Source organism: Octodon degus, unplaced genomic scaffold (genome assembly GCF_000260255.1).
Source record: "Octodon degus isolate 3935 unplaced genomic scaffold, OctDeg1.0 scaffold00379, whole genome shotgun sequence".
NCBI lineage: Eukaryota > Metazoa > Chordata > Mammalia > Rodentia > Octodontidae > Octodon > Octodon degus.
This window is the reverse complement of record NW_004524955.1, coordinates 179955-190584: the sequence shown is the minus strand read 5'-3', so window position 1 is coordinate 190584 and position 10630 is coordinate 179955. Positions and strand designations below refer to the sequence as shown.

The window sequence follows — 10630 nt, the reverse complement described above, 5'->3', positions numbered from 1 at the left end:
AATAAATCTGTTTACCAGGATGGCTCCCAGGCTTGGTGCTCAGGCTTACAGGAAACCCTGCAATTCTATAGAATGCCAATCTATCTGCAAATCAGCAAAATCCTCCTGTCACCTGTAATTATCCCACGTGCTTCTTGCCAGAGGTACCAGTCCCCGCAAGGGACCTCTATTTCTATAGAATGCCACCCTATATGTTAGCTACTGTCACCTGCACCTCCCCCAGGTGCTTTGTAATTAGAATGCCACTCTGTAAGTCAGCAGAATGTTATGCTCATCCTGTACTTTCCTCCCTCCAAAGAAGCACTAGAACACACTCATGACCCGTGAAAACCTTACAGTTTTCCATCGCCCTCAGTGATATACACCCTTCCATATTCAGGCTAGTGTTCAAAGCTGACTCTGTTCCTTTGAGGTCAACGGCTGTCTCGCCCTTGACCAGGCTACACCCAGCCTGAAAGAAAGCAGCACAGTATAGAAGCACAGCTCTGGGGTGTTCACTAGGAGTGAAGGCTGGAATCTGTCCCAGGCATTCTCAGCACTCAGCGTTCACCAGACCACCTCGACAGAGCTGCACGGTGTGGTAAGAACACATGTTCTTTGCAAATGAGAAGGCAACTGAGAGATGGAAATAAAGGCGAGGGAGCAGCGCAAAATAAGAATTATATGCGCAAAGTACTTGCACCAAATCCTGCGAAAAATATAATCTTTATGCACTGCAATCTTGTACTAATAAAAATTATGAAGCAAGCAAGCAAGCAAGCAAGCAAGCAAGCAAGCAAGCCTAGGCTCTGCTTTGATCACTGCGGAGGAAAGACATTCACCGCTGCTGCTTAGCGCCAGCTCCAGGTACAGGACGCTGTGTCCTCACCCACCTTACTAACGGGATCTGCACCTTGCGCTTTCTCTTAATTCAATGAGAAGAAAGATTTGTACTAATAGTGTTTGGACAGGATATGTCTGCGTCTTGTACTATGAATAACCACTACGCAGACAACAGTATGCAATGTATTATTGAAACTGTCTTACTAACCTGTTTTGAAACTGTTTCATTGCTTTTTGTTTCTCAATAAAATAATAATAACAAATATCAGCAGAGCCTCGGAGCTGCACTGGTCTTGTTTCTCCACGACACGGTGTGGCCTGCGTCAGGAACTAAGGAGCGACGACCTCCGTACTTTGCAGAACCCTTGGCCCCTCCACTTACTCCCATTTGCTCTGTCTGGTGGACTCAACTATGCAGTCCACAGGGCCGCCCAAGGCCTTCTCCACCTCCAGCTCAGGGCCCCTTGGCTCCAGGTGTCTCAGTCTCTAAAAGTGATCCCTTCCACTGGAGATTTGGGCGTGGTGGGACAAGTCCTTAATCCCAGCATTCTGGAGGGCTGAGGGAGGAGGGTCATACATTTCAGCTCAGCCTGGGCAATGCAGTGATGCCCTCTCACAATGACAAAAATAAAAGTAAATAAATGTGAACAAGGGACGGGGATGTAGCTCAGTGTGAACAATCGCCAGGCACAAACACACACGCACTCGTACACTGATTCCCCCAAACCCAGGCATCTATCCGCAGGCTCCCCCAAGAGGGCACACGCTTGGGTTCCCAGCACCGGCGCGGTGGAGTGGATCAATCGCTTTGGTGCTGGTGACGCCGGAACCGCGCAGTCACCGCATTACCCAGAAACCCTTGCAGTTACGACCCAGCGCCCCGCTCCCCGGGCTACCGAGGGGGCGGGACTTCCGCCTCCTCGCTGCGTATTGGCCGGGCTGGTGTCAATCCGGTGGCGGCCCTTCCTGTGTCTGGCGCGGACCGGGCGCGACAGATGGGCGCCGAGGGCGGGGCCGCAGGCCTGAGCGAGGAGTCCGCTCCCTGCGACGCCGAGTCGGTGGCGGTAGCTTCGCCGAGGGCGCGGCCCCGGTGAGCGCCGCTTTGCCGCCCGGAGGACGATGAGGAGGAGTTGCCCCCTCGTCCAGGAACCCGGGCCCTGGCGGCGCGGGCGGAGCAGGGCCGCTCGGTCCTGCGGGGCCGGGAGCAGTGCGGCGGGTGCGCTGCCGACCGAGGCGTCGTTCTGGGCGCGGAGGCGCGAGGCTGGACAGTCGGCCTGGGCCCGGGTACCCAGCTCTGGGGTAGCGCCAGAGTCCAGGGAGCTCCCTGGCCGCAGGACTCGCTGGGCTGGTTGTTCTCCAGGGTTCCTATGGCTGCTCAGTTGCCGCTGGAACCTGCGCAGGTAAGTGGAGGTGTCCCAGCCGCTCACGCTCCAGTCCGCCACCCACATTTTGCTCGGATACCTGGTGACTTTACACTAGGACCTGGGCAGTCAGCAAGGTCAGGGCCCTTTGTCCACACTCGGAGTTGCGTGGAGAAGTTCCCAGTTAGGGCCACCCAAGAGCTCACAGGCGCTCAGACACTAGTGTGCAGACCTGCTCAGAGGTGCGAGTGTTTAGGGAACTGTGCGCCATCCTTGACAACGAACTCCAGGCAGGAGGAGGCAGGAGGCAGGCTTGGAAGGAGTGCCTGTGAGGTTAGGCATCTACTGCGGGGCCAGGGAGTTTCGCAGCAGAGGAGGGAGAGTATCTTTTCCAGGTATTGACAGCTTCTGGTTGCAGAATGGAAAACAGTGAATGAGCATAGCCCATACTGCCGACCCCAGAGCGTGTCATTTCCTCAGGTTCGGGAGCTTGGGAGGAAGCTGGCCATGAGGGTGGATGTATGGGATGTGGCTTGTGGGTCTTCCGGACAACAGGCGCACTTATGGCTTCATTAGCCCCTGTCTTGGCAGGGTAGTGTCACCTTTGAAGATGTGGCTGTGTACTTCTCTTGGGAGGAGTGGGATCTTCTTGATGAGGCCCAGAGACACCTGTACCTTGATGTGATGCTGGAGAACTTGGCACTCATGTCCTCTCTGGGTAAGTCTTGTAAGCCCATTCTTGTGCTCTGAGTTAGAGTCTGCCTGGCTCCTTGTTAGGAGCAGCTTTGCCTGAGGGCTAGATCATGGGCATGGCTGCTTTTCTCAGTTCCCTGGGTAGGTGCTGGTGACCTGGAGCATGCCTGTTGCCCTCTCATCAATGCCTACTACTCTACAGCCTGGAGGTGAGGATTCAGGATCAGTAATCGTGGAATGAGCCTAAGAGATCATATCCAACTTGTCTTCTCGGTAACTCCGGACAAAAGGAGACAGGAAGTCTGTGCACACCAGCTTTTCTCCCTTCCGATACCTGACATTTATCCATTCCCAGCTATGGTGTAAAATCTCGCTGATGTTGTCAGTCTGATAAAGACTTGGGAGAACCCCTGCTAAGGTGCCCTTGGTTCATTTTTCTTTTCTGGGAAGATATATAACAAGGTTTATCACTTTGATAATTGTTAAGTGTACAGTTTAGTGGAACTTAGTACATTCTCCTTATTGTGCAGCTATTACCACTCTTCCATAAGTTTCTTTTCTCTTACAAAATTGAAACAAAATGTAAGTGCTTATTAAACAGTAATTCCCTTCATCCCCTGGCAACCCCCACAGTGTTCTTTGTGTCTCTCTACGTTTGACCTAAGTAGCTTCTATGAGTGGAAGCAGATGATAGCTGTTGTTTTGCATCTCGCTTGTTTAAACTCTTGGCATAGTATTTTCAAGGTATACCTATGTTGTGGGATGAGGCTCAGTGTCCCTTTCAGGCTTACATTCCTTCACAAGTATATACTGCATCATATTTGTCTATAATCCACCAGCATATGCTTACGTTGTTTTTACATTTATGATGTTGTAGGTCATGATGCTGTGAATATGGATACACAAATATTTTTCCACGTTCCTGTTTTCAGTTGCAATAGATACAAAAGTGGAGTTGTTGGATAATATAGTAATTCTGTTTTTAATTATTTTGGGAGCAGTCATACTATTTTTCCTTTCACTGCATCATATAGTGCTTTTTTACAGTGATGCACCAAGGTTCCACTTTTCCCACAGCTTTGTCAACATATATTTTCTATTGCTGTGGTTAATTGCCACCCAGATGTATGACAGTGCCTCACTGTGGTGGGGATTTGGATTTTCCTGTAGATTTGTGATACAGAATGATGTCAGGAGTGGAAATTGATCATATGTGGGAGGGAAAAACAAAACCTCAGTGCCTAGAGCAGCAGGCTACCTCAGTTTTAAGAAAAACATCCTACCTGGACAATTTTGGCTATTAGTTGCTAGGCAACCTTGTATCTCCTGACACTAACTTTGCAGAGTTATAAATAAATGCTCCTGTTGTTGTTCTCTGGCAAACACATCACCATTTCACCCAACTCTTGTCTGTTGTGTATCTTTTCCTTATTTCTGCTGCCTTTTCTCCCTAGGGTCCGCCAAGAGACCAAGTCCCTACAGAATGAGACAAATTAATTAGCTCTTTGTATGTCTTTGGAAAATTTCTATTCCAATCACTTGCCTGTTTTTTAATTTGCATAATTACTGTTGAGTTTTAGTAATTCTCTGTGTGGTTTGGATCAGATGTGCTCTTTATCAAAACTATGTGATTTGCAAATATTTACTCCCATTCTGTGGGTTGCTATTTTGTTGATAGTGTCCTTTTATGTACATAGTTTTTGTTTTGATAAAATCTGCTGCATGCAGCACAGCTCTTAAACTTTGGAGCTGGGGGAGTTGATGATGCAGGATGAAGAAATAAAGATAAGAGTCAGAATACAGAAAGCTAAGGGCAGGTGGAACCTGCTCTCTGATGGGAGAAAAGAACTGCCTAACCACTGCGGTGTGTTTATGTACTCGGCAGGTTGATGTCTGTGACACCCCTCTGCCTATCAACTTGCTTACTTGGCTTGTCTCCAGCTCTGTGTGTTCACTGGGTTGGAACAGCTTGCTCATGTGGATTGCCCTGAGCACTCTGTGTTCTTGGTGCTGGCCTTGCTTTAGCTCTGCACATCTGATCGATCTCCAGCTTCAGCCACTCCTCACAAAAATCTAGTTTGTCTGTTTTTTTCTTTTATTGATGTTGCATCATTTTGAAAGAATCCTTGACAAACCCATTTCATGAAGCTTTTCTTCTGTGATCCTCTAAGAGTTTTATAGTTTTAGCTCCAACATTTAGGTCTTTTTTTTTTTTTTTTTATCTATTTTGTTGTGTTTGGTCAAAATTGGGTTTTGCTATGTTAAGGTGGAATTGACATGTGTTGTGGACTAAGCTGATCTGGAGCTAAAATGATACTGCAAGTGCTGGGACTAAGTGTGCACCACCATGCCCATCTTGGTCCACTTTGAGATAATTAATGTATGAGGGCAGGTTAAGTTCCAGCTCTGTTGTTTTGCATGTGGATATTCAGTTTTCCTAACCGTATGAATTAGAAAGTCTGTCCTTTCAGTCCTGGCCTACTTTATTGTAAGCTATTAGCCAGACACTTGCGAATTTATTTCTGGCCTCTGTAGTCCATCATTGATCTGTATGTCTGTCTTTATAGAAGTGTAATGCTTCGTTACCCATTTGTAATACATTTTGGCCATTTTAGCTATTCAGTGACCTGCGAATATAAATTTTAGTTTGGATTTTTCTCTTTTCCAAAGAGAGGAAAAAATATCATTGGAGTTTGATGGAGTTTTAATTCATTTGTTGATCACTTTGGGATACTGGTATAGCCATCTTGATATTTACTAGTCCAATCCATGAATATATGTTTTTATTTTATTTTATTTTATTTTATTTTATTTTATTTTGTATTGTAAGGAAGGGTCTACAGGGTGTTCAGGGTCTTACTACCAGATCAGACTCATATTAATCCACCTGTTTGCAGCCTCCCAAGAGCTGGGATTACAGGTGTGCGCCACCACACCCAGTCTCAATTGCTGTCTCAGCATACCCTGGGGGCGGGGCCGGCATGGCAGGCCCAGGAATCCATGAATATATGATATCTTCCTATTTTTTTAATTATTCTTTAGATTTTTTGGTCTATATTTATATAGTTTTTATAGTATATATTTTTTTACTTCCTTGGTTAATTCCTTAGTATTATATTCTTTTTGATGCTATTATAGTGTATAGCAACCAATTTCAATTAAGAAAGTATGAAATTTATCATTATATCTGAGGTAGTAGTGAGAACAAAAGACATTAACGATGGATCCCACATTCAATTTTGAGGAGGCTCAGGAAAATGAAAGCAGAAAGTGTATATAACCAATCTTCAAATTATAAAATATCACGTTTGTAACACATACAATATATGTACTATGGAAACTTTCAAGCAAACTGAAATGGTCTCAGTGCAGGATCTGCAGTCTTTGCAATCTGAAGACTCCAACAATCCATGTTCTGTTTTTCTCAATTCTAATCTAGAATTCTATGGATAAAATTTACAATCTGAAAAGGTTTGGGGCTACAAAGACAGAGTGGGCTGCCCAGATAGCTCAGTGAACTAAAGCTCGTATTTAGGCAGATGCAGGGACTGGGGTTCAATACCCAGCATGCCTGGCTGGCCCTGCTCCCAGGTTGTGCTGAGAAGGCAATTGAGAGTAGGCGTGGCAGTGCATGCCTGTAATCCCAGCGTTTGGTATAATCCCAGCATTTGGGAGGCTGAAAACAGGAGAATCACTGTGACTACAATCCTGTAAACCCTGTACCATATATATATATATATATATATATATATGAAAAAGAGTATGATTTTGGCCCCAAGGAACAGGTAAATAGACCTATGGCCTATGTTCAAAAAAGATGATGCTGCCCAAAGCCTGGAAATCACAGTACTTAATCTCTTCCTTGTTAAAGGAGACAGTATCTTTTAGCTACAATTTCATGATTACATAGAAATTCAATTCTTCAGACAGTAGAAAGAGGTTAAAAATAATAATTAGGATTTTTAGAAACAAAAAAGAGGTACTTTCAGTACCTTAATAAAACGAATCAATGACCCAACTATACATATGTGATATGTTCTGCCCAGGCTGCCAGGATAAACAAATAGAAAAATTAGAAAGTAAAATATGAGATGATATTTTTAAAACTGTAGAATCAAAAGAAGAAAAGAGCTTTAGATATTGTCTCAGCTACTTTTTACTCATTGCTGGGAGAAAATACCTGACACCCCACATTAAGGAAGGGAAGGTTTATTTAGCTAACAGAGGTGGCTTTAGTCCATACTTCAGTCCATACTCAGCTGGCTCCAAGACAGAGCAGCATATTGCAGAAGGCAGCAGCTTGTGGCTGCAGAAAATGGCAAATCAAAGGGCGGAGTTGTAGTGTCTTTAATAATTCTGTTATTTCGTTAAATGTTCCCACACTGGTCAGAAAGCCCCTCCTAATGCTCTTCCAGGTAAAAGGCTTCCCTGACACACGGGCCATGCAGCTCTTTATAAATGAGGTTCTGTCCACAGAGCTTCCAAAGAGTGCCTCTTTAACATGCTGCCTTTGGTGCTGGGTAAAATTATCAGTGAGGTAGAACTGTTTCCCCCAGGAATATGGTTTTTTCCCACAGTGTTCCATGTTGCTGGGCCAAGTGCTGAGCCAAGTTCAGTTCACCAGTGAAGCCACCAGATCCAAATCTTTTGTTTGTTGATCAGTGTTTTTGATCACTGGTCTAGTGTTTCTACTATTTGTGAACATATTCAGGTTTTCTGTTTTTTCATGACCCAGCCTCAGTAGGTTTTGTATACCTGGGAATTTGCCCATTGTATATAGTCACTTTAGTACGATCTTGCAATGCTATGTGTTCTGTAGAATCAGTAGTAATTGCCCCTACTTTTACTTCTGATTTTAGTAATTTGATTATGCCATTTTTAAAAAAAAAATTTGTGATGACCTTAAAGGTCCTGTTTTGTAGAGTAGCTGCTTCCACAACCTACGCCCATCCTTTTTTCCTGTCAACAGCTCCAAGTACTGGTTCTTTCCTATGTCAGATGTGTTTTGTGCCAGTGTTGACTCCTCCCAGTAAAGGCATGAAGTGTGTATTTCATCATTTCTGTTTTGCTTTCAGGTTATTCATGTGGAGTGGAAGATGAGGTGGCACCTTCTAGGTTGGGCTTTTCTGTGGAATCGCCACAGATTGGGACTCCAAAAGAGGAGTCATCATCCCAAAATGACTGTGCTTGTGAAATTTGTGGCCTGGTTTTGAGGGATATTCTGCTCTTGGCTCAGCACCATGGAACACACTGTGGGAAAAAACCATATTCCTGTGGGAAACAATTCTACTTCACTGATAATCTTACCCAGCACCAAAGGCAGCATGTTAAAGAGGCACTCTTTGGAAGCTCTGGGGACAGAACCTCATTTATAAAGAGCTGCATGGCCCGTGTGTCAGGGAAGCCTTTTACTTGGAAGAGCGTTAGGAGGGGCTTCCTGACCAGTGTGGGATTTCCCTGTCCACAAGTCACTCACGGGGAGAAGAAATCAAGTAACTGCCAGGTGGCCTTTCACAGTGGGAAGAATCATAACTGGGGAGAATGCAAAAAAACCTTTAACCAAACAAACATACTGGTTCCAGACCAGAGAAGCCTCACCAGGAAAAGGCTTTTTGAGTGCAGCAAGTGTGGGAAAGCCTGTACACGAAGATGTAATTTGATTCAGCACCAGAAGGTCCACAGTGAAGACAGGCCTTATGAATGCAGTGAGTGTGGAAAATTCTTTACCTATCACTCCAGCTTCATTATCCATCAGAGAGTTCACACTGGAGAAAGGCCTTATGAGTGTGATCAATGTGGGAAATCCTTCAGTCAGATCTATAGTCTCAACAGCCATAGGAAAGTTCACACTGGAGAAAGGCCTTATGAGTGTGGAAAATGTGGGAAATTTTTTAGCCAAAGGTCCAACCTCATTCAACACCAGAGAGTTCACACTGGAGAAAGGCCTTATGAGTGCAGCGAGTGTGGGAAATCTTTTAGCCAAAACTTTAGCCTCATTTACCACCAGAGAGTGCACACTGGAGAGAGGCCTCATGAGTGCTGTGAGTGTGGGAAATCCTTTAGCCGAAGTTCTAGCCTCATTCACCACCGAAGACTTCACACTGGAGAGAGGCCTTATGAGTGCAGTAAGTGCGGGAAATCTTTCAAGCAAAGCTCCAGTTTCAGCTCACACCGGAAAGTCCACACAGGGGAAAGGCCTTATGTATGTGGAGAATGTGGGAAAACTTTTAGCCATAGCTCTAACCTTAGAAACCACCAGAGAGTTCACACTGGGGAAAGGCCTATTAGGTGCAAAGAATGTGGAAAATCCTTCAGCTGCAAGTCTAACCTCATTAAGCACCTGAGAGTGCACACTGGAGAAAGGCCTTATGAGTGCAGTGAATGTGGGAAGTCCTTTAGCCAAAGTTCTAGCCTCATTCTACACCAGCGAATTCACACTGGAAAAAGACCTTATCGTTGTAGTAAATGTGAGAAATCCTTCAGCTCCAAATCTATCCTTACTCAGCACCAGAGAGTTCACACTTAGCTGTGTATGGAACACACACATTCCTCATACTATTAATACGCTGGATCACCACCTCAGAGAGCCATCCGTCTGACTTGAGCCCTCAGGATCTGAAGCCACATGATGGGGAGAATTCCCTTTATTTCCAGAGCCATAGAAGCTTAAAATAGCTTGTTTAACTTTCTAACATACAAAGGCTTTTCCATTTGTCACTGTTTTGAGACAGGGAATTTCACTTCTACACTTGCAAGTCTACACACCACGCCAGTCCCTACTCCAGCATGTACAGAGGAGCTGGCCTCTGCTTCCCTTTTGTGGGATGAAATCTTGACAAGTCTGAGTTCTCATTCTTGTTCTTCTGCAAGTTAGGACATGAACTTGATCCAGGTAGTACTGATTATCCGGATAAGTGTATTTGGGCAGCTTGTCACAAAGAGCTCTTTTAACACTATTTTTTCTAGCCTCTATCACCAACATGGAAACTACCTGCTTATATTGTTTTAATTTTTATAATAAAGTCTTCATTATTTATTTCAATCTTGGAATTCTGGTCACTGTGAGATGCCTTCAGAACAGTAAAAAACTTGTGGGTGTGTGTGTGGTGCAGTTCAGATAAGTTGGTACCTCAGACAGGAGGAAGAATGTGAAAATGTAGCTGTCTTCCCTGGTTTGGCCCCTGGGCTTTGGAAGTTATGGATTGAGTGCCAGGACCTTTCGCGGGCTCAGGACAGCTTCAGCAGGCGGAAAGTTGTAACCCCCGGTGTTCCTTGAAACAGAACAAATTACTTGTAGACATTTTTTCCTTTTTTTTTACTGTTTGTTGCTTACAGAAGATACATATAGTGTCCAGCACCTTAGAAACCAGGTCTGCCCTAAGTTCTACACAAGCGTCCAGAACCCTGAGGCCCATAATTTATTAGCCTTCTCTCGCTATTATTAGAGGGACCAGAGAGACTCATAATAGGTTCAGAAACTCTAGATTAAAAGGGAGCGATGGAGACAGCAGTGAAGTACCTGCAATTTGTTTTTTGTAGAATGTTCTAGTAATTGTGGTATGTGTACAGAAATTCTCATGATATCCAGGGATGTGTATTTGCTCGATACCTGAAGTTATTATCAGGAAGAGAAATAAAATAGGCTGGAAGTCTCATGTATTCCAGTATACTTTTTGGCATGTTCCCTTTTACAGGCCAAGAACACCCCTAAAGAGAGGCCAGATGCCTCTAGCGAAGTGGCTTTGTGGGCCAGC

The 10630-nt window shown here is 44.8% G+C and overlaps 1 protein-coding gene across 2 annotated transcripts; it reads left to right on the top strand.

The window, feature by feature from the left end:
* Window positions 1–2106: 2106 nt before the first annotated feature.
* LOC101575965 (zinc finger protein 211) lies at window positions 2107–10578 on the top strand. 2 transcript variants are annotated; one of them, XM_023708500.1, is made up of 3 exons: window positions 2107–2222; window positions 2775–2901; window positions 7952–10578. In XM_023708500.1, exons 1-3 carry the CDS (start codon window positions 2190–2192, stop codon window positions 9400–9402), a joined length of 1611 nt encoding a protein of 536 aa, XP_023564268.1. In that variant the 5' UTR covers window positions 2107–2189; the 3' UTR covers window positions 9403–10578. The 2 variants fall into 2 exon arrangements, with proteins under 2 accessions (XP_023564268.1, XP_023564267.1); XM_023708499.1 differs by having other exon boundaries at window positions 2760–2901.
* Window positions 10579–10630: the final 52 nt, after the last annotated feature.

What these genes read in the sequence shown, in the direction of transcription:
- LOC101575965 (XM_023708499.1), top strand. Translation starts at nt 2,190, where the DNA reads ATGGCTGCTCAGTTGCCGCTGGAACCTGCGCAG. An exon ending in TGCCGCTGGAACCTGCGCAG is followed by an intron (nt 2,223 to 2,759) that starts GTAAGTGGAGGT and finishes TGGCTTCATTAG; the next exon opens with CCCCTGTCTTGGCAGGGTAG. An exon ending in GGCACTCATGTCCTCTCTGG is followed by an intron (nt 2,902 to 7,951) that starts GTAAGTCTTGTA and finishes TTTTGCTTTCAG; the next exon opens with GTTATTCATGTGGAGTGGAA.